Source organism: Acomys russatus, chromosome 11 (genome assembly GCF_903995435.1).
Source record: "Acomys russatus chromosome 11, mAcoRus1.1, whole genome shotgun sequence".
In the NCBI taxonomy this organism is placed as follows: Eukaryota; Metazoa; Chordata; class Mammalia; order Rodentia; family Muridae; genus Acomys; species Acomys russatus.
In genome coordinates this window covers 45,684,400-45,709,020 of record NC_067147.1, presented here as the reverse complement: position 1 = coordinate 45,709,020, position 24,621 = coordinate 45,684,400, and the positions used below count along the sequence as shown (strand labels likewise).

Here is a 24,621-nt window from a genome sequence, read left to right as displayed (position 1 = left end):
AGGAGAAATGAATGTGTTTGCAGTTTAGCAAGCACTAAATTGCAGGAAGGTGAGCCAGTCTAACCTCACAGAAGGTGGCTAGCTGCATTTCATTTCTTTGGAGTAAAGATCAAAAGGGAAAAGAGGGGGGGAAATTAAACACTTTAATGAGTTTTGAAGTAGGTAGCTCATGTTAAGTCTGGCAAACACTATGAATTGACTGTATTTTCACTAACACATTCTAATATAGTCCTTTTTAAAAATGGGGTTGGAAGGCACAACAACGTTGCTGAGTTAATACTTTTTACTGAGAACTCAGCCAGTCCCCTTGAAGAGTAAAAAAATCTAAGAAAAAGCAACATGACAGCCTGCCTGAAGAGATGGACCATATGTCAACTGCGCTAGAGAGGACTCCGGAACACAGGTGGACTATACCAGGAGTTGGGTTGTTTGCACTGTGAAAACACTTGAAGGAGAGGCGCAGCTACATAGCTACGTAAGACAACGTGTTAAATTTGCTCTGAGCAGTAACAGGAGAGATGCACACTGTTTTGGTACTAATAGCTTTGTACAGGATGGACCCAATCAGGAAAAGAATACTACAAACACCGGGACTAAGAACACTAGGAGGTGCCAGGAGCCCCCTGAACATTTCCAATGCGCTAATCTGTCCCATGTCCTTGAGAAGCTTTGAGGCCTGTAGCGGTTGCTGTTTTATTTTATGTACGGAGGACCTGAGCCCACAGTTTTTGAGTTTTTGTATTCGCCAGTAAGTATCTTGCGTAGCAACCTCCAAGCACGTAAATGCATCGAAACACCCAGGGTCGGATTTATAGCCCAGGGGGTTAGAGTGCTCAATCTATGCACTACGTAAGATGGCTATGGTGCCCTTGGCCTTGATTGTAAACACTTGGGAGGGGGAGGTAGAGAGGATCAGGAATTCAAGGTCATCTTCAGAGAATCTTTCAAACCAAACAAGCATGGTGTGTACTAAAGCTTTTCATATTCCCAATACAATGTATAGTTGGGTTTTTTTCAGGTTTTTTTTTATTATGGAAATTTCAAATATGTGCCAGAGGAGACTAACTCTGCCTCTAAGGGCAATCTCAATTCACAAGTCGCTCCTCCTTCCTCGGTATTTTGGAGGAAGTTGCAGACTATCAGCTCCGTCACTAGCTAAATATGCACTTCCAAAATTAGGGTCAGTTTTCCTTCTAAAGATCACAGTGCCACGATAAGACTTTTCTAAACGTCACAGAAATTGCTTAGATCGTCAATAGCCAAAGCCCCAAATCGTTTATCGCCTCCTTTTTATAGTTAGCCTTCTGCGTCAACACCGGAATTGCTACTTAAGTAAAATTCTCAGTTTCCACTGTAATTCGAGCAGCAGGTGGCCTCATAGGTCCCATGATGGGCGGGGCCTGGGTTCCGTTCTGCGCGACACTGGGTCCCACCCCTGTTGCCTAGGTGACGAGGGCTGCTTCCTCTAGAGACAACATGGCAGGGTCGTCCACCGGAATAATCCCAGGGGGAATGACCCCCGCCGTGACACCAGCAGGCAGCACCGCTAACTCTGAGGTATGCACCCCTTTCTTGTCTGGGACTGCGTCCTCTGCTAACGCCGAGGTTACTCAAGGTCAAGGTCAGAGTCGCAGGGGTGCAACCTGTGATGGCCTGCAAACTGCTCTGTGTGGCTAGGGAACCAACCCCCCACCCCACCCCCCCCCCCGACCCCTGAAGCTCATCATAAATCTTGTGAGCTTACTCCGGAAAGGTCCATTGCGCTCGCTCTCTTTCTCTCTCTCTCTCTCTCTCTCTCTCTCTCTCTCTCTCTCTCTCTCTCTCTCTCTCTCTCTCTCTCTCTCTCTCTCTCTCTCTCTCACACACACACACACACACACACACCCTCACAACCATGCAAATCTTCAGTTGGAAAAAAAAAAGTAATCTCTAATCTTAAAGGGGACCAGACCCTTTTTACAATTGCCAATGATGGTGAACATCAGTCACAACTGATCAAAAGTTGTTAAAGATTGCTGTTACCTGCAGTTTAGTTTCTGTTTTCACCAGGCCCTTTGCCGGGAAACAGGACCAAACACACCCTGAAGCTGAGGGTCTCTTCTCTGCCTCTGCTTCCTGCCTCATTGGGAACTTGTCCCTGGTATCCCAGGGGCCTGTTTGGTAACACAAGGTCTGTCACCTTAAGATCCCCTCCTAGACCAACTATGGGTGTGTGGGGAAGGAGACATTAAGCCATTTTGCCCAAGGCTTAATGCTTGAAGGTTTATTTTTATTATATTTTTACTTATTTGGGGGTGGGTGGATGAAAGCCTAATTGCTAGCGCTCACTGTAGAGGTCAAGAGACCTCTTAGATGGTGTCCCTGTGGGTCCCCATGGCGAAGTTCAGGTATTCAGCCTTGACAGCAGGTGCCCCTGTCCTGTGCTAAGATTTTAACCACAAGCGCATCAGCTAAACCATCTATTTTTTTTTTTTTAATGTTTAAGTCTCCTCGCTTCGTCTATGAAATACTGTTTCAAGGATGTTATTTTTTTTTATTTCCTTTTTTTTTTTAAAGACTCCGAAGAGTGAATAATGAAGTGTTAATTAACACAGCTTTGTTCAGCCTCCATATTAGTCTAAACAACAGTCTTTGTGAAGAAGATAAGCATTCGCTGCAGTCTCAGCAGTGAGGGAACACAAAGCCAATAATTTCATGCCTGCTTCTCCGACAAGCAAGCCAGTCTTTCCCTCCCTCTCCCCACCAGGTCCCCCAATACTGCAGGCAGTCCGCTAAGCCTGCAGGCTCTCCCATGAGCCTTTCGAAATAAAATTAGCATACATTAAATGCACATTTTAACATGATAAACTGAATTCGAAGCCCATTCCTCCCTTGTGATCACTAATGTAAGTTAACATAATTTTAAAACCAGCATAGGAAACTTTCCAATTAAATTCTGTGTCATTTCAACATACACAAAACTTCCAAGACTATATAGTCTCCCTGTGCACACACGCTAACGTACCAGTGGATGTAATGCTGCTTATAAGAACATTTAGTAATTTGAGGCTTAATGAATCGGAATTTAAGAACATGCATGCATGCGTGCGTGCCTGCGTGCGTGTGTGTTTAATAGAAAGTATGAGCTAATATACATAATGTATACACATATGGACCTATATATTTCAATTTTTATTAGCCCAGTCTTTTTATTAGTAACAAACTGAAGAAGCCCAGTTCTACCAGGGACTCACTTAGCAGCACTCTTTGACAAAGAATGACAGTTAATATACGAAGTGGTGGACTTTCCATTTTCCACACCTGTAAAACCGAGTCCTTGTAGACCACAGCAAGATAGTCCACCATCAGGACTGCCCATCTGCCTATGGACTTTGAGGTTAGAAGGAACACATGAAAAAAGACAACCCTCTTAGGCCATTCCCAAGGCTGCTGCAGGGAAAGGCCCTTGGGTCCTTGTAGAGTTGACCCCCTCACAGTTTTCCACTTTAGGGTTTCTTCTGGTAAATTCCATATCTAAATTGTCTTAGCCAGAAGTCCATCTCATCGTCTGCGGCATGCAAGAATGGAATATTTATTTTCTGGCCAAGTCAATTGGAAATCAAGCACAGGCTTCAATCACTGTGGTACCCCATGTGTTGGCGATGGGCAACGTCTAGAATAAAATGGTTTTCCTGTTCAATTATGGTAGCATATTAAATCACAAGCAGCCTTCCATGTACGAGACAAAGCAGGCACCAGAAAGTATAATCCACACTGGGGTGCCCTGAGCAGAGGAGAGGGCACCGAGGCACAGAACCAGGAGAGTAGATTCTGGGTGTGGCAACCCATGAGCTCTGCTTGCTAGTATCTGAACAATTCAACCCAGTTTCTTCAGTAATATTGGACAAAAATGCCTTTTGAAATGCAAGACTAAACTTTCAGCCTTTATTTGTATGAATGTGCATGGGCAGAAGAAAAAAACAAACAAACAAAAAAATTGAACCTATTGCCTCTGAGAATTCAGCAGAACACAGGCGTTATCTTACCGGGAAAGATACTGATGTTTATCTTAGTGACTGCCACATGTCTGGTAAGAATCTGTAGACAGACTCCATCTACAATAGGTGGTCCTCTAAAACACCCTGTTAGTAATCTTATGTTATATATTTATACAAGTATAATATATAACTTTTATATAATTAATTAATAACATATAATAAATAATATATTATATATTATTCACAAATTATATTCTTATAAAGATATAATTTATATATTACCTATATTATATACATGTTACATACATCTGTAATTATGTATTATATTACATATAATCATACAATATATAAATTATATCTAAATATGTTATTATAAATATAAATTACATAGTTACATAATAGATAAATTATATATAATGTATAAACTATTTAATAAATATATTATACATAATTGATATAGTATATGCACTATATATGCTTATATGTAATACATAAATTATGTATAAATATATTATATATAAATCATCTACATACAACATATAAATTATATACCAAATATATATGAATATATTATTTATAGAATATATTTCATAAATAAAAATCTATTTGAAATATATTTTTGAGTATGCCAGCCTGTCTCCTCCCATTACACACATAACAGGTGGTGGTAAAATGAGGGGCCAGTCATTGAAGCAGAATACAGATTTTCAATGTGTTTGTAAATTATGTATTTAAGGTTATTGCCAGATGCAGTGGGGCACGCCTGTAATCCCAGCTCTAGGAGAGGCAGAGGCAGGCGGATCTCTGTGAGTTTGAGGCCAACTTGCTCTACAAAGTGAGTCCAAGGCAGCATGAACTACACAGAGAAACCTTGTCTTGAAACACACACATACACACACACACACACACACACACACACACACACACACAAAACCCGAAACAAAAACAAACAAAAAACCCAAAAGCCAAAAAAACCTGTTATTCTTTTCTACTGACTGACTAGTGTGTGTGTGTGTGTGTGTGTGTGTGTGTTTACATGTATGTGGAAGCCAAGGGGGCCACATAGGATGTCTGCCTCGAGTCACTTCCTGCTTTCATTTGTGAGGCAGACAGGTTCTCCTGTTGGGATGTGGACCTCACCAATCCCTCAAGTCCAGTGGTTTTCAACCTCCCTAATGCTGTGACCCTTTAGTAGAGTCCTCGTGTGCTGACCCCCCAACCATCAAATTCATTGCTACTTCATATCTGTAATTTTGGAGACGGAGTGAAGGGGTGGGAGTGAGGGCTGGGGGGGGGGGCCGAGGGGGTGTTTCCCGCAAAGGGGGTCATGACACAGAGGTTGAGAACTGCCTGTCTCAGCCACCGCGGAGCTAGGATTATGAGCACGTACCCCCTGGCTTTTCACGTGAGGTCTGGGGATCTGAACTCGAGTCCTCGTGATTTCGTGGTAAGGCCGTTACCCTCTGAGCCATCTCCCTGGCCCTTAGCCTGTCCATTCTTTATCGGGTCATACCATGTTTTACTGATCTTTTACATCTAATTTGGGAAGGTCCCTCCCACCATCTTAACTTCCAAATGCTAATTCTTATGGGAATTCTTCCCATAAGAATTTGAACGGTATCTTGTAAAGTTCTAGGACAATCCCATCGGAATTCAGAATTGTCCTTGAGTCGCATTTATTATCTGAGAGCAATTTCATGTCTTGAATCTGAAGGAGCCTCTAATATATTTCTTTTATCAATTTTTACCCCTCAACGGCTGACAAAGTTTTAGAATTTTGTGATAATTCTTATGCCTTTATTATTCTCAGAGCAAAGTATAATTTAATCAAGTCTTTGGGCATTTCCATTTCTAATTAGTTCCTCAAGCAGAGAAAAAGAGTCTGGCTTTGTGTATGTATATGTGTATGTATCTTAGCTGAGTCTTAGTACAATGTCAGCCTTCTTAAGGACACTATGATGTAATCTTCAAACAGAGGCCTTTGTGTTCCTTTGTGTCTAATGCTTAAACCGCATATTTCGTTTTCTTATCATCTTACCGTAATAGAGAAGAATGACTCTAAATGTTGAATTACAGTAAAGTTGCTAGCCTGGACCCCACGCTCCGCTCTTAGTTCCACAGCACCGTTAGAGATGACGGTGGCTGTTCGTTTTGGCAAACAGGCTCCTGCCTGGTGTTGTTTTCTTCCCCATTTAAAGTTGCCAGTGTTTTGCTGCTCCATTTAGAAGGGACCTGCTCGACATTTACATACCAGTCACAGTCACAGAATTCATGCTGAATTAGACGAGTAAGCTTACGTTCCCTCCAGGAGTAATGGTTCTGTCCAGGTGATGGTCCCTGTCCTCTAATCACAGTGGATCTCACATTTGTCCAGATCTATTTTTAACTCAGACGACAGCCCAAGTTCACTAGTGATTTCGGTTCCTGTATTCTCTTTGTTCACCTTTGGGCTTTTTTTTTTTTTTTTTTTTTTTTTTTAATGTACATTGCAGCTTTTAAAACCCGAGCTCTTAGCAGAATACCATTATTAACATACGTTTTGGCCAGGTATAATAGCAGACGGGCAAATTAGCTTTACAACATGTAGAATCCAGTTTGGATCCTGTTCGGTAAGATGTTTTCTCCTTTATCCCTACGAAGAGTTGACGATTTATATTTTCCTAGGAAATCATTCGTCCCCTGTAGTTTCTAATGTTTTTCCACCTGCTATGGCAGACATTCGCTTTTCTTATTTTTTAATCATATTTACCAGAGAGTTGCTTTTTTACCCATATTTTAGGTAGCTAATTTTTTTTTTAATTTTACTTGTTTTGCTTTCCTCTGGTTAGTTATTTGCTTCTAAAATAATTGGCTTCTAGGGCCCCGTAGGAAAGTCACAATGAGGGGGTGAGGCCCCACCCAGCTCAGCATCCAAGAGGTGCCAGCTAGTACCTCAGCAATCCAGACAGGGGATGCTTCAATGGACCATGCTGATAAAATCAAAGTGGGGGGGGGGGCAGAAATGCTGGGATGGCTCAATTTTTAAAATAAAGATAGCATCAATATTCCTGATTTTTCTTTTGCCTCAGACTCCGATATGGCTTAACAAAACACTATTCCTTAGTTCATTTATTTTCAGGCTTGAAAAAAAAAAAACTTTCAAAATCTGGCATTTGTAGACAAGCTCATGTCTCTTCTAACTGGGAAAGCCCTCTTTCCTGATCAGATAAATCTGTTGTCTTTCAATTAATGAGATTTTTTAGAGGCAGTCCTATATGAAGCACTATCAGGGTTAGGTGTGGACATGGCTCCTAAAGGATTGAGTTCTGGGGAGAATACATATTTGCAAATGTGGAGTGTTTAGGTGGCACTGTAGGAAGAGAGAGCAGATGAAAATTAGCTGGTAAATAATAGGAAGCTTAAAGTGTTGGTTTTGGAATAGATGCTAACATCCAGCAGGTGGTGGGGTGAGATGAGTTAGCAGTGCTGTGTAGCCATGGAGCTTCCAAGCTGGAGACACAGCGACACAGAAAGCCTCAGAGACAGGTGGGCGAGTTTAGCCTGTTTATGAATCGTTGTTGTATCTTTAGGGTGTTCAGATCAGAATATGTGCGCTGAGAGATCAAAGGTTTTTAGTCACCTGGTACTCCTTCTAGTGCAAGGCAGCACAGAAATACAAAAAGAAAAATATAAAAGAAAAAAGAACGGAGGAAGGGGAGGAGGCCTCATTTAAAATAGGCCTAGAAATATGTATTTGTTTAAATGCTGCTATTATTAACACTAACACGAATAAGACAGGCAACCTCTGCTGAGAGCTAATTATCTTAAACTCACAAATTTTAGTAAAACCAGTGACACTGATATGGACCATCATTGCTTGAGCTCTGGCTGTCAAAGGGTTGATATTATTGGATTCTCTTTCATATAGTTCTTTCTAAGTGACCTAATTTTTTTTTCCTATCCTGAATCTTTCTTGTCAAGCAAATTGATCTGTATGTCTGTGTCGTTCATTTTCCATGGCCTTCTTTCTCATTCTGACTCATCGTGGCTGTCCTGTGAGAACCCAAACATAGAAAGTGATTTTGTTTTTAAATTCCGAATCTGAACTTAAGATCAAATGAGTTGACTTAAGTGATAAAAATTAATCAACAACCAAACCGTCACCTCATCTGCAGTTCTCTCCGAGCCAGCACACCATTGTGGTGGGATGGAGACAAAACTCTGCCATCCCTTAGTAACTCATGTTGACCCAGCAGGGTTTGCAGCATTCTAAACAGAAGGGAGGATGGAAGGAGTGTGTGGGAGAATTGTCAGTATAGGAGCAAGTATACTTTAGTTCTAATAAAGCGTGTGTGAAGCCAAAACACACCTAAGCAAGTATAATACCATGCATCTGACTAAAATGCTATCATGTACCCAAACCCATCGATTTGATTGGGTGTAGAAGCATCTGAGAGCCCAGCAGTTTATCACAGTAAGGTGCTAAAATATCAGTTCCAATCAATCATACGACCTGGTTGAGTTTAATTTACTCACCCTGTATGAATAGTGCACCATCAGTATAATAATCTAATATTAAGCTATAAACACTAAACCGATAACGATTGTGCTAGCTCTGGAATTTTCCGTCAGAAAGCAGTGGGGCTGCTGCAGCAGCTCAGTGTGTGAGGTGCTTATGTAGCAGGCTGGAAGGCCTGGAAGGCTTGGATTTCTCTCCAGCATCTCATGAATTAGCCATGGTATGTGCACACTTGTAATGCCAGCACCAGGAGATGCAAACAGGAGGATCAGAAGTTCAAAGCCCTCCTCTGCTACACAGTGAGTTCCAGGCTGTCTTGATGGGGGGGGCGGAGTATGATAGTTGCAATGTAGCCTGGTTATTAGCTACAGTGAGCATCACCTTGCTCTTACTTAGTGGATCTCATCACGTAAACAGCTCCATCCCTGTTTGATGAATTGACAAGCATTTACTGCTTGCCCATTTCCCTACAAGCTTAGGTCTCTGTGCAGCCACCTTCATGTCCTGGCTGGATCTTGTCTCCTTTTCCATCTTGATTCACAACTCTTCTCCTCCTACTGTGAACTGGGACGGTCTGATTCCTTAACCAACATCTTCAAACCTGATCTTCCTGCCATCTTTAATTGACTTCTTAATACTTGGACCTTGCTCCGCACACCCCACTGTCAACTCTACTGTTGAAAGAGGGCGTGCATTACCATGAAGGGCCCTGAAACACCTGCCTTTGAGACTCCATCAAAAATGTGTTTTTAAAAAAAGAAAAAGAAAAAAAAAAGAAAAAATATGTTTTAAGACTGTTTTCTCTAATCCCTTCTTCCATATGCTTGCATTGCCCATTTTCCCACCTCTGCCCATGCCCAGGGTTATGATTGTGTCCTGTCAGTTCCCTACTCAAACCTTCATGTGTCCCCATCACCTGTGTTAGTGATAGAAAACTCCATAGCTCACGGTCTCTCTACTGGCCAGTGTCTAAATTGTCTGTGATTCCACATACAGTCGTAGTACCTTCTAAGAATTTAGGAGGCATATACCATCGTCTTAAATTTAGGACCGCCCACAACTTGCTGCAGTGAGCACAGCCCCACAGGTCTCTCATCTCATTCATGGTGCCTGCCCTAGGCGCCACTGGGAATTGGTTCAGGGACCTTTTCTGTAAGGTCCACCCATGTTCCTGTCCTTGCCTTTGCTTCGAGAAGGAAGGCCCCACTTATTACAGCTCATCTGTGGATGTCAGTTTTTCTCTGAAGTGTCCCTTTTTGTTCTCTGAGAATTTTGTACACGCAGACTGTGTGCTCTGATCAGTCACCCCTCCTCGCCCCCCCCCCACCCGCCCACCGCCATGTTGGGTTCATATTTCACTCACCTGTGGTTCCTTCCCCTGACTCCATGTTGAGCTCCTTGGAGTGAACAAGTCTCTCCTCGCTTTTCTGCCTCTTGATCCTGCAGTTCAAGGGGGACAGTGTAAGACAGTCTGTGATTGCCGAATCATAAAGCACCCCTCAGTTGTGCATCTGGCCGAGGATGGACCATCTAACTGTGTGGCTTCTCAGAGGAGAGCCACTGCCGCATAACAACCGAAAAGAAAAAAAAACGACTGAGATTTTTTTTTATATATCGTTGGGGTTAGTATACAAAATACACGATTCAGCTAACTCATTGTTTTCTGTTTTGTTTTGCTTAATGGAAAAATGCCGAATTCCAGGAGAATGAAAAGATCCTGTCTCCAGATGTTCTCTCAACTGACCAGATCATTGACCTGCTGGAAGAAGAAGACGTGGACGTCGTTCAAGAGTAAGGGCTTCGGAAAGTCTGTCAAGTAGAGAGCGCTTCCAGGCTCACCGCTAAGCATCATGGTGCAGTGTTTACACATGTTAAAGCGTTTACTTCAAACTATATCTACACTAAAATATACCAAGTCTTGGGGGCACACACACACACCACAAGTGCAAAAAATAACTGGCTCTTTGCACCGCTCAGCAGCCATTGCTGGTGAGTAACAAGCCTCGGGGACCTATTCATATTGACCAAGAGCCACCTGTTTCTGCCCTGTGTCCTCTTCTCTTCTACTCATGAAATTGTCAATATGTCCAAATAGTCTAAAGAACGTCCTTTTGTAACATTAATTACATTAGTATAATACAGTAAATATGCTAATAACATTGAGCGTTAATTAGGTTATTGTCTTGGTTTGGTTTACTATTGCTGTGATCACACACATCATGGCCAGTGCATTGGGAGGGAAGGGTTTCTTTGGCTTACACTTTTGTATCACTTGTTCATCGTCCAAATAAGTCAGGACAAAACTCAAACAGGGCAGGAACCTGGAAGCAGGAGCTGATGCAGACAGAGGCCCTGAGGAATGCTGCTTACTGACTGGCTCAGCCTGCTTTCTCCTAGAACTCTGGGGTGGCCTCATTCACTATGGGCTTCCCCCTCCCACTGCCCCACCAATCATTAATTAAGACTATTTCCTATAGGTGGGACTGCAGCCTGATCTTAGGGAAACATTTCCTCATTTGAGGGTCCTAGATAACCCTTGTGTCAAGTTCACATAAAACTATCCAGCGCAGTTATGATTTTGGAAATTCTCTATACTAGCCATTTACCAGTGATATTTATCAAAAAAAAAAAAAAAAAAAAGATGCTCTACTCTAGACTCTTACAGCACGTGTTGTTTTAAAATGTGGAAAAGGCTGAATTTGTCACAGTATTTCTAACATCGCACTGTCTTGGGTATTCAGTACTAGAGCACGTCATTTATTAGCCAGATAAGTCAATCAACATGATTTCCATAAAGATGCCCATTAGCAGCTGGAAAGGTGGTTCAGTGGCTGAGAGCATAGGCTGGTCTTACAGAGGAGCCAAGTCCTGTTCCCTGTGACCACGTTAGGAAGCTTACAAGTAACTGCTTATAACTCCAGCTCCAAAGGATACAACACTCTTTCTGGCCTCCATGGCACCTGAATCACACATAATACCCACATGCAGACACACACACACACACACACACACACACACACACACATCTTTTATAGCAAAGGATGTTTTGTCATCACCCATTTCAAGAAAAATGATCCCACCTTGAAGTGGAAACCTGCTTGGCCTTGGAGGGTGTAGTGTTGGGTCAGTGTGATGTACCCTTGAAATCTGGTGATTGCAAGCCAATACTCAGGCCGCAAGCAAGGTGTCACAGACCATAATGGATGCATAGAAAATGACTCCGTCATCGGTGACCACAGATAGATTTTACAAATGCTATGGCATTGACGTGATTCCCCTTTGAGGAGCCATGACAGATACTCTAGGCGGGAGAGGAATCTGAGAAGAGGAGGCTCATCAAGAGCGTGCAAGTAACACTGACAGATTTTTTTTCCCAAGATGCACTTCACCTCCAATGCTTGCAGAGTCTTCTGGAAAGTGATGGCAGTGACTGAGCCATCATTGTCTACTGTCTGCAGCTTCCCAAGAATTAGTCAGACAAAATAAATATTTATTGGGAATTCTGATTCTTGAGTGTAGGGATTGATAACAAACAAAACAAAACAAAACCACTAGTCACAGATGGATCCTGATGCCTGAGTTTAAGCGCTGACCTACATAGTGGAAGAAAAAACTCAACTCCAGTAGGTTGTTTTTTCTGTTGTCCCCACATGTGCTATGGTGTGCAGACACACACACACACACACACACACACACACACACACACCATAGACACAAACGTAAACAAACTCAAAACAATTTTAAAAACTGATTTAAAATAAATACTCATGGCATTACTGAAACAAAATGTGGCTTTATGTAAACTGTTTTTCCCACGTGCAGGCCACTATATGAAAGCAATGTTTGTCATGCAAAGTAATACTCAACGCTAAGTGAGAGTGCTACAATGCAAGTGACAAAGTGACAGGTATTTAATCCAGCTTCCAATTTACTTGTAATGAATAGTAAGGAAAATGTCAACATTAAAAATTTCAAATGTCTAATAGTAATTAATATTAAATAAAATGTTAGATTTTAGAGTTGTGTGTTTCCACCATAAGCTGTGCTTTACTTATGTACCCTCCATTATAGGACACAATGTTTTTTCAATTATTGACCATCCTTCATTGTTAGATCGCCAAATTCAGAAAATAAATGTAAGCATCAGGAGTGTACATGTAGAACAAAGCACAGGACACCACAGGTGTCACAGCAGTCAGGGACAGAAGCGTAAGCTCTCCACCACTTCACAGCCAGCCTAGTTTCTAGCACATAGCCAGGACAGCCAGGGCCACCTGGCCAGAGTCTATCCCAGAGACCCAAACAAAACAAAACACAACATAAAACATGGCAATATAGGAAATACGTACAACAGCTATACAACATTTCCATACAGGCAGGGTGTCATGTCCAGAGACCTGAACATCGAGAGCACACAAAGGGGTATCAGATCTTAAGACAGCATTATCTCAGGAGCCATTTTTTTAATTTCCTCATGCTTTTAAATATAATTTCTGCAACAATAATCTACATGTATTTGCAATTATTTTCCATGGAAAACAGAATTATTGTAAGTAATGGTTATATATTTTTCAAAAAGACAGTAGTATAATTTAATTATTCTCTCCCGGGTGACCAGAATAGTCCCAGATCATGCAGCTTGAAAAGCTATACACTTATTTAAATAAATTACAATGCATCATCAAATTTCCCTACATTTCACAATGATGAATTTTTCTTTATACCAACAGGCAACCCGAGAAATATGGGGGATTATTTAAGATACATTTTGAAGTAGACTTCACATGTTGTTGTCCTTCTCGTGACTTCTGATTTCAATATTTTATTTATATGTAACTCGGCAGTACTTACAAGTCTACCCCAAACTTTTATGGAAAAAAAAAATCTGCGAAAGTGGCTCAGCAGTTAAGAGCATGGCTGCTTTTGCAGAGGGCTGGGGTTTGATTCGCAGCACCCACCAGATGGGTAACAACCATTTGTAACTCCATTTCCAGGGGGATCAGATGTGATCTAACAGCCTCCATAGATACCAGACATACAAGTGGTGCTCAGATACACACACAAGTAAAACACTAATACACCTAAAATAAAAATTAAAAGGAATTAAAAAAAAACCTTTAAAATTATAGAGGCTAGTTAAAGACAACTTTATAAATAGAAATGACACTGACCCTTGCTTTTTTGTTTGACTGTGTTTTTTGGAAACTGAGTCTTACTACGTCACCCAGGCTGGCCTCAAGCTCAAGAGAACACCTCTTCTCAAGTGCTGGGCTTCGGGCTGTGCACCACCACACCAGGTCTACCAAGATGCCTTTTATAGCCTGCTGTAGCCAGACCTCTCCAGAGCTGCCTCCACGGTCTGCAGAGTTGGTTTCTGGGTGAGGATTCACTTCAGAAGGGAAAGGCGTTCCAAGTTCAGAATGATGCCGGTACTTTTGATGAAGCAAAGAAGATGGTTCCATACCTCCTGCTGCCTCACAATGTCCTGAGATGCCAGTGAGCCCCTTCCCCCTCGTGTGCATCGGGCCCCACTAGCTGTGGCTCTCCCTCATGTCTCCCTTGTGCCATCCTCCCCTATGACCAAACCAGCCAGTAGAAGACACAGAAACTGTGTTCCAGGTGTGGCAGTCAGTATCTTGCTATACATGACCCCCCCCCGCCCTCACCCCTTTGTCACCTCCTTTGGAGGAAAATGATCAGGAGAAGAGTAGAAGGAGCAAGCCAAGCGAGCAAGTCCACTTGGACTAGGCAAAGTTTGGGGGGGGGGGGGATGTCGGCCAAAGTTGAGGTGAAGGGAGGTCAGGAAGTAGTCACCAAAATACACTTGAAAAAGATGTTGAGTTCCTTCAAACACAGGCACTGAAAAGTAAAAACAAGAAGCAAAGAGCATGTACAATCAGGTCAAATATTTACTTACGCACACACAGATTGCAGATGGCAGACGAAGCAAAAGTTTAAAGAAAAGTGGACAGGAGTGAGAGAAACACGAACCGAAAGCTCATGACTAAAGACTGGACCAATTCCACAAAGCGCGAGATTAAAGAGCCTGTAATATATGCACATATGAGTGTCTGAGCTAAAAGAAGATATCAAGGATGATATCTGCCTTGCCGAAAAGGAAGCCAGTGACACAAGAAGTTAAAGGTAAGAAAACTCACAGCAGTGCGTGAGTATTAAGGCAGTAAGGGCACAATGGTTTACACATCTAACACAACGGCCAAGAAAATAATTCAACTTCAAATAACATGTGCTGCACTTTTCCTGTTTCGGTGGACGAAAACTTCATTACATCCAGCAGAAAGTGGCCCAGGGAGGACAATAAGTGGGCAGGCCCCACAAGGTTCCCTGTCGGGGCTGGACAGGCGCTGTCTGGAGGGAACAGATAAGCCATCACACTCTAGTTCGTGAAAAGAACATGACTTCAGAATCAAACTCTAGCAGAGACTGTTCAAGACATTTTTAGGTAAAGAACTAAAAAACTATGGTGTCCTGTGGTTTAATGGAAAAGTCCACCTCTTGCCTCCGGAGAGATTGTCCAACTCACCAATGCATCTAACAGTAACAAGACAGTAGGACAAGAAGAAGACACCTGCCAAAGAGAAGCTGTGATCTAAAAAAGTAAAATAATTCCCTGGCAGTAAGCACAAGATTCATTTGAAATTAAAATAAAGGCAAACAGGATAATTATAAACTAGAACAACTATTCTAGAACATTCTGGCAAAAATAAGTATGTGCATGAGGGGGAAATAACCCAATTTCTTCCTTTTGCAAAAATAAAACCGAATTTCAGAATGCTTTGTAAAAAATGTATCCCAAATGTGAAGGGTCAATATTCCTCATTACACACACACAAAAAAAGTTCTTAAAAAATTATTTGTAAAAGTCACCAATAGGGTTTGAGGAGATGACTCAATGGACCAAGTGCTTATCCTGCACCGGGGACTGGAATCCGGATCCCAGTGACCATGTTAAAGCTGGGCATGTGGAGGCAGACAGTGGAACCCAGGGCCAGCTGGCAAGTTGTCCTCTGGCCTCCACACATGTATAAATACACATTAAAGTGTTTAAGTGGCTGAATATACATAAATATTATACATATGTAAACACATAAATATGTATAAACATAGGCATATATTGTATATAATGTCACTATCAAACTCAATTATGAAGTCAAACTGCCTCTTAAGTTTTCTGGTACATGATATTTTAGGTAAAGATTACCAGATGGCTGCCAGTAGCAATCGAAGCTACTTATTTACTGTATTTTATCTTTGTACAATGGAAGAAAAGCTACCTGTCCTTGTGGGTTAATAAATAATCAGACGTCTACAGCAAAGCCTTTCTCCCAGACCAGTTTCAGAGGCTGAACAGTATTGTGAGGCATGACGAGAAGGGGAGGAGAGATGTAATCATTGCTTAAAATCATCAGGCTTGTGATTTCCCCTGATAGGGCTGCACTTGAGTGTAACAATCAGCAAAGATGCTCTACAAGGCTGCTTGGGGTTCAGGGCACGGAGGCCATTCTTCCCAGCTCTGTCAAAGCTTCATTATGTCCTTGAGTTTCTCTCTTTCTTTGATCATCCTGCATAACTCAGTTACCAACACTTGCAATGGACATTGACTTGTTGCACGCACGTCAAAAAATATTTTATTAACTTCTAAACTTGTTTTAACTATCACACTTGAATATGCAAAGGACCAAGGCTCCCCTTTTGAAGATGGTGGGGTGAATTGGCCACAGGTACCGTCACCCAACTTGTCTCAAGAGGTCACATATAAGCAACAGGAAAAACCAACTAAGCCTTTGTCAGGACAAGAGAATGCTTAAGGCCTAAGCCATGATCCCCCACAATTATCACAGACAGTTTGAGGGAGATACACACGGCTATAAGTCTTAGGAGGAAGAAAAGGTACACGACACTTCCTGGAGGAGAAAACCCTAGATGCCATGCCATGAAGCCCAGTTTGCAGTTGAGGACCAGGGTATGCAGAAATGGAGCACACATATTTGCTTTACAGACAGTTTATGTACAAGTAAAATGACCTATACATTTTCTTTCTCTTATCTCACTAATCAAAACAGAAATAAACTTTAAAAGAATTGACAGAAAGTAACTGCACACAGGAAATGCCTAGGAGTTTGTTATCAGAACACAGGAAGTACCAAGTAGTTTGTATCATGGCACAGGAAGTGTCTACCAGTTGATACAATTACACAGGAAGCATCTAATAGTTTGTATCAGAGCCAGGTCTCCACATCCATTCCCACAAGCAGCTGCCCACAGACATAAACTCAGTCTGTTCAAAGATAACTAACACATGAGGAATATGCATACAGACACAGCAGCAGAACACAGAAGCAGAACAGAACAGGAATAGAACACAGACACTACAAGAAAGATGTAAGCAGGACACACAGAAAATACAGGCAAATATTGTCACAATTTTCAAAAAAAAAAATGTATAAAGCAATTGCAGCAAGAACGTAAAACAGATTTACAAAAACTGTAGGAAGAGATCATGAAAAAGAAAAGGTTATATGCATCAGAAGAAAAATATAGAAAAAGAAAGATTCAACAACAGCTCAGGGAAGGAACAACTGCTAAACACATCCTGAGAGAGAATAAGTAATAAGAAATAGACTCAAAGAAAGGAAGTATGTTTGAAAAAAAATTAAATGTACCTAACACAAAACAAGTGAAATATATACTACTTCTTTTCTGCACAGAGAGAAAAGGACAGAATATTTAACAGTCTGTTTTCAGAAATAAAACACACTTAATCAGTAGGTTGATTTGTAGAGAGATCTGCTGAGAAGTATGTGTGGCTGGGTTGGTAGGGAGAGCATCTGGAGCTCTCTTGAACCTCACTTGGCAGGCCTGCCTCTAATCCCAACAAATAGCAATGGGACTGAGGCGGGGGCATCAGGAGGTGGGAGGTCAATCTTTGGCTGCGTAGCTAGTTCTAGGCCAGCCTAGACTGCGTGAAGGCCTGTAGTGAACTTTGAGTCTCAGGTGGAAAAAATACCAGGTAAGAAATGGAGACTGGGAAGAAAGAAAAGAGAAGAGAAGAGGAGAAGAGAAGAGGAAAGAAGAGAAGGGAGTCAAAGAGAGAGAGAATGAGAGAGAAAATCAGAGAGAGAGAGAGAGAGAGAGAAAGAGAGAAAGAAAGATAGATAGAGACAGAGACAGAGCAAACCCCTCTCCATTCTTTTTCTTCCTCTCCTCCTCCCCTCTCTCCCTCCCTCCCTCTGGATTCTGACATGACTGAGTACTTTAAGATCAAGAAACACTCTAGAATTTTCATTAAAGTATTTGCTTTTAAAACTTCTAGATGCTGTTCAGTATTAAATCTCATTCAACATGTGCGTTTTTCTTTTTGTTACAGAAAAATGGGAGTATTTCTGAATTTTAAAAATCTTCAGACTTGCCTAAGAGACGCCATCCTCTTAGACTACTATGTGTCTGGATTCTTATGGGCCAAACAGATGAACTTTTCTATCAACCAACATTCAAAATTTATGACTTTGTTGGGCATGTTACTTCATAATCTTCAAAGTAAGTGCAGTCCCTCTCTGTTGTTTTAAGGGGAGAAAATGGAGTCTGTGTAAATTAATATTCGGAAGCCAAGATGCTTGCTTCACTGTGATTCCTTCGATCAGAACTGTGGGTTAGTTTCCTAGATACAACAGTAGCAACTTCTTTCTCATTGATTGGCAAATCCTCAAAGAATTCGTAATAAGACTAAGGTTCTCTTTGTTGATTTGCCAAAGATATTCTAATTGGTATTCCCCGCACCAATCGCACTCCAAATATCTGAGGATAGTCTCATATCTTTCTGTATATCTGAAACAATATTGGGATCCAAGTATTATTTAATCTAGCTTTAAAATGGAATACTATGTAGTTAGAAAAAAGGAAAATAGAGGAAGCTTTCTGGGTATTGTATGAAAGGACCATGTATTACTAGGGTTAAAAAAAAACATGAAGAACCATGCATTTTTGTTTATAAAGGAATGTTTTTATTTATATACATACAGGAAAGCAGAAAAAATACAGAAAAAAATCATAATTATCTGTGAAGCCAGGCATAGAAACACGCACAGGAATCCTAATACGTGGGAGTTGAGGGGGGAATTGAAAGTCTAAGATAAACTTGACACACAACAAGAATGGGCCTTTAAAAAAAAAACACTTTCTGGGGAGGATGTGGAAACTAGGGTGTGAACCGCAGGGGCTGGAAGAAGCCTTTTCAGGCCAGATCTGCATATAAAGCAAAACTTGAATACGTCAGTCAGACAAAAATTAAAGTTTCAAAAAACGTTTGATGAGGCTGCCCTGAGCTTTGCAACTTCTGGGCAGAGTAGTCATAGTCTGAAGAGAAGAGAAGCAGGAGACCGCTTTTCAGAGCGTTGCAATCCAAATCTGAGTGGATATTTCCGTTTTACACCTTTCCCACACCTCCCAGCAGCCTCCAGGTGGCCCTTTAGTTGATCTTTGCATGGTTGCTATCAGTCAAACTTGCATTTGCTGGTCTCATCCAGCTAAGTCAAGAGAGAATGAAACTATAAATTCAAAATGAGGGGAAAACAAACAAGGTCATTGTTACCTCTGCTCAGACCACAATCTCCCTTCAAACCCTTTGATGTAATTGGACCGTGACAAGGACTACAGCTTTCGTTGGTTTACAAAGCAAAAGGGTAAAGTGTATTCACAGTTAGGCCAAGGGCCCATGGGGTTCCTCAACAGGAAGTCATCACGCCCCTTTCCACCATGGCTCCAGCCTTGTTTGTCCAGTGGCCCAGACCACAAAACACCCCCTTTCAGACACCTGGGTTCCTGGCCTGAACCTTGTCTGAAACCTGTTGTTGCGTTTCTATAAGCCAGTCTGCAGAGAGCTCGCCCCAAATCAAAACAGATCATCTCAAAGAAATAAAATGCAATGTATAAAAACTTATCTGAAGAGCATGCTTTTGTGAGCTATACCCACTGAAGGCAGAAAATATATCTTTAAAACACACACACACACACACACACACACACACACACACACACACACACACACACACATCTATTCAACAAGTTCAGACATCTCGTTCTTGTCAGCATTCCCTGAACAATAGATGAGGGCAAATAATTTATATGCTGTTATTCAGATAGAGACAAGTAAGAGTCAGAAAGACTCAGTTAATTCTTTAAGGTGACATGAGGTCAACCTCAGCAAACAAGAGTCTGTCCCTTTGATGCCACATCAGACACGGCAGGCATGAGTCAGAAACCTAGAGGGAAGAGCAAAACTGAGAAACTGATACACAGTAGAATGTTAAAGAAGTGAGCATGTGATAGATGAGAAATGATACACGCTAGAAATGACACATGTGTCGTGGACCAGAAACGGGTACATGTTAGGATGGACACATATGTAAAGGGCCAGGAAGCACCGTACACTATGAGCAGCATATATAGAATATGCTTGAGGCTGGTTCTCTGTAGAAATAGTACATGCATAATAGATGAAAAAATGGTACACCCTATGCACCCCATTCACGGATGAATACAAACTGGCATGTACTAAAGTGGTGCACATTGCTATCCAGAAGTTTCCTGTGAATTTCCTATTTGCCTGCCCCAATAGCCTGTTCATCTTAGATGCAGGAGTTTATTGCTTAAGTGATGAGACTGGTGACCTAGCTAGCAAGCATCCCTCTACTTGGTTCCCACCCCCAGGTTTTCTTACTAATTAGAAATCTAGAGTTTCCGTCCTAACCTCGGTTTCCCAGAATACATTTGGTTTAGTCACTCTAGGTATTCTCCCTTCACTTGTGGGGTTTCAGTCAGATAAGGGAAAAAGGAACACCTATAATTTTCAAGGCGATCAGGAAGGCTCCCAAAACCAGTTCTCCAGAGTCAGCCATGGGCCAACATAAGCAGCTGTCATAAATAGATGCATTCTGTGTTTAATAACAAGAGTTCCATCCCAGTTTCAAATCAACAATCTAAATTCCCATTTTCTTAGCTTCTTGAATTAATGAGTTTGATTTTTCCATTTATTACGGGTCGCTCTCATCCTATTCATCTTTTCTTCCTGAATTCCCTTCAACCGTGGGGTGATTTTTAAGGTCTGTTGTGAAGTGAGAAATGTACAGTTGGAGTGTGTTTTACCTGAGATGAGAAACAAGAAGCCCCTTCCCGCAGTCCCGCGTGCCTCACGCGATCGTCAGACCCATAGGAGAGCGTGATTGCATAAGGATTACCCCTGGTAAATTCTGGGTACTGGGCTTTCCAGGGCTCCTCCCAACACCAAATATATTTACTGCAATGCTCAGCGGGGTTCAATTACCTTACATTTCTTTCTAATTGCTATAGATAGAAGAAAAAATTGAACTAAAAAAATTGTAGGCTAGTGTTTGCCTGTAATGCCTTCCTAAAACATGTATTAGTGATTTTGATATCTGGTGCTTGTTGAATGTGCATTCCAAAGAACCAGGGTAGGTGGCTGCCTCAGCCACTCTAGGCATGGAAGAACCAACTCTCTGTATATTCTCATGTCACCTTTATCCCTGTCCTCATCCTCCAACATTCCGTCCTCATACAGGATGGAGGAGGTTTACTGATGGTTTCCTAAGAGATCTTCAACTCTGGGCTGCAGCTTTCTCAACTGGCCCCTCGGGCCCCTCAGCTGTGCACCACAGCTGACTGTCACCCACCCTGACACACAGTGCAGACACATCTCTGAGACCTTTCACCTCAGTCTCCAGCCACCTGCTTCGCGTGCATGCCTGCCCGTTGGTGCCAACTCTGTACATGCCTACCCACCAGGGTCGGGAAAGATTCTCTAGACACTCCAGTTACCGGCATCCATTCTCCAAGATGGGAGGGGAGAGGGTACACGGACTGCAGATGCTATTCTACCTGCCACAAGAAAGAGAAAAACAAATACAAGGCACCAATCCAAAAGGGTGGTGGAATTTATATTTTCACAGAAGGCACCATAGAGTTAAGACTGAGGTTACTGGTAGTTGTTAGTCTTGTTTTTCAACTGGCTAAGTGTCATGGGAAATAGCCTGTGGAGGCATGTCGTTGTTTGGTTTTTGTGCCCATGTGTTTTGTTGGTGTCTATTTGTAGTTTTCTGGGAATCTTCTAGAGCCACCAAGCTGTTCCTCGTGAATTTGTGGTGAGGTAGTTGTGTCATTTCCATCCAGATCTGATTGTCCCACCAAGGCACATTTGACAAGCAGGTCATATGTCTTTGAAGTCTGTAATGGTGGTGATATTTCATACAGAAGTTCCCATTTTCAATATAAATATTTAAAGGGCTTGCAAGATGGCTCAGCAGGCAAAGGCACCTGCCACCTAGCCTGATGACCCAGGTTCAGTGCTTGGGGTAGAGAACCAATTCCATGAAACTTTACTCTACCCTATGCATGACCTGTGTGATACATACAGAGACACAAAGTAAATGAAATGTAAAGATAAGGATATAAAATTTGAAACATCCATATATTTGGCTCCTATCAAAAGTCCTCAGGCCACCCAGCCAAGAAACAGGAGACTCTACTATTTGGCCATCCCTCCTGAGTCCAGCACTGATGCTCACAGTGGCTGCACCCATGATCTGGGTCTCTTAGCCACCCATGATGGCCAACTTTTCTCTAATTCTTTTTTTTTTTAAGATTTATTTATTATGTATACAGTGTTCTGCCTGTTTGTACACCTGCAGGCCAGAAGAGGACATCAGATGGCATTATAGATGGCTGTGAGCCACCATGTGGTTGCTGGGAATTGAACTCAGGACCTCTGGAAGAGCAGTCAGTGCTCTTAACCTCTGAGCCATCTCTCCAGCCCCCCCCCCTTTTTTTTTAAAGATTTATTTATTTATTATTATGTATACAGAGCTCTGCCTGCAGGCAGAGAAGGACATCAGATCATATTATAGATGGTTGTGAGCCACCATGTGGTTGCTGGGAATTGAACTCATGACCTCTGGAAGAGCAGATAGTACTCTTAACCACTGAACCATCTTTCCAGCCCATCTAATTCTTATATAACCACCTTCTTCTTCTTCTTCTTCTTCTTCTTCTTCTTCTTCTTCTTCTTCTTCTTCTTCTTCTTCTTCTTCATCTTCTTCTTCATCTTCTTCTTCTTCTTCTTCTTCTTCTTCTTCTTCATCTTCTTCTTCATCTTCTTCTTTCTTCCTCTTTTTCTTCTCCTTCTTCACTAAAAAATCTATTTTAAATATTTTCTTTTTATTTAAAAGTAGTATTTAGATAGATATTTATGGTTTTGTTTTTGTATTTTTAATGAAAATGAGCTTTCCAGACAACCATTTGTATCTATGGTCACGGCGATGACTAGCCCAACCACTACTAATACATCCGAAATGCAGTTATTAACTTGTTGCAAAGAAACAGATTTGTCCTTTCAGTCCACAAATGCTGGACCAGGTAAGTTTGGGCACATTTAGGACATCATGGACTATTGTACCCCCACAATAGCTATCAAATTAAAGGAAAGGCTCCCCCGGCTTTGGTTTCAGCACTGCATATGTCCTTAGAAGACAGCATTAAGTGGGTCGGGGACGTGATGGCAGAAATTGGACCAAACCATTCACCGAAGAATGAGGAGCTGCACACCTTTGATGTCAAAGACGCTAATGCAATCATCGATTACTTAAAAATCAGGTAGGACCTGTATTCCTCCCGTTTATCTCCTACTCCATGACCTCTAGAACACACCCATTAAAGATAACATATGTTTTAGTAAATTCAGATGTTATAGACTGTGTGCAAAAACTACTCAACAAGCAAATAACTGGTGGGCTGCAGAAACGGCTCAGTGAGTAAAGGCGTGTTTGCCACCAAGCCCCGATGACCTGACTTCCACCTCCCACAGAGTAGCTGGAGAGAATCAGCTAACCCTTCCAGGCTGTTCGTTGGCATGCAGGAGTGTCACAGACGCACCCACACCCACATGAACACGAAATTTAGTTTCTTTCACATTGGTGCTTAGCCTGCATGCATGTCTGTGAGAGGGTCTCAGATCTTGGAGTTACAGACAGACAGTTGTCAACTGTCATGCGGATGCTGGGAATTGAAGCCCAGTCCTCGGCAAGATCAGCGCTCTTCACCACTGAGCCATCTCTCCAGCCCACCAAAAAATACTTTTTAAAAAGTAGAAAAGACTCAACTTTTCCATCTAACAAATGAAAATGGGAACTTACACATTTGTCTCACTCTGTGTTGCTAAATTGATCCCTGAATGAAACTGTGATTTGATCTGGCCTGTAATCACCACTGGGGACAGCTTTTTTTTTTTTCCCTGAGGGTGTAATTAGCAGCATTTTATCAACAGAACTGAATATAGTTATACTGGATCTACAGTTTAGGTAGCTGCTTTATCCAAGGAGCCATGCTTACGTTTTAAAGAGTAACATTCATCTCTGCTTAAAAGTTGATTTTACATGACTTATGTTTGCCATGAAAAAGTTGCAAGTCCTTATGGCAGAAGCTTGTAATCCCAGGTAGGGAAGGCTAAGATACTGGGGCGTGAGTTCAAGACTAGCCTAAGCAAATTAGTGAGACCTCATCTCACAAGTATTTGCAAAGAGGCTTAGGAATCCAGCTTCTTGGCAGAGTGTTTATCCCTACCAAGCATGAGGCTATATGCTCAATCTACAGTATGGAAAAAAAGTAAAAAGTTCACATATTTCATCAAATTTATTAAATACCCTAAGATATTTTGAATTGATGGCCAATTTAACTCATTGTTAAGTTTTTTTTTTTCTTTCAGTTTTTCAAGACAGGGCTTCTCTGTGTTACCTGGCTGCCCTGGAACTCTCTTTGTAGATAGGCCAGGCTGGCTTCGAACTCACAGAGATCTACCTGCCTCTGCCTCCCAATTGCTGAAATTAAAGGCAAGTGCCACCACTGCCTGGTTTTATTATTAAGTCTTAGTTTCTACTTAGAAAATGACGGTGGATGGAGTGGAAGTATTTTCATACCACAGTGACCCCATTACCGAAGCTAGACAGCTGTCACTGTGTTTGCCTGTGTGTGTGTGTAGTATGTGTGCGCGTGTCAGCTTATAGGGGGCATACATGTGCAAACATATTTAGAGGCTCAAAGTTGGCGTGTCTTCCTCATTGC

At 41.8% G+C, this 24,621-nt stretch overlaps 1 protein-coding gene across 1 annotated transcript in view; it reads left to right on the top strand.

Annotated features, from left to right (window-relative positions):
* The first annotated feature begins 1,411 nt into the window (after positions 1-1,411).
* Cabcoco1 (ciliary associated calcium binding coiled-coil 1) overlaps positions 1,412-24,621 on the top strand; it is a 76,150-nt gene continuing 52,940 nt past the window's right edge. Inside the window, exons 1-4 of the mRNA XM_051152495.1 lie at positions 1,412-1,557; positions 10,178-10,266; positions 17,864-18,033; positions 23,013-23,157. Coding sequence (XP_051008452.1) covers positions 1,477-1,557; positions 10,178-10,266; positions 17,864-18,033; positions 23,013-23,157 — 485 coding nt within the window. The 5' untranslated portion in view covers positions 1,412-1,476. The remainder of the gene's footprint in view (positions 1,558-10,177; positions 10,267-17,863; positions 18,034-23,012; positions 23,158-24,621) is intronic.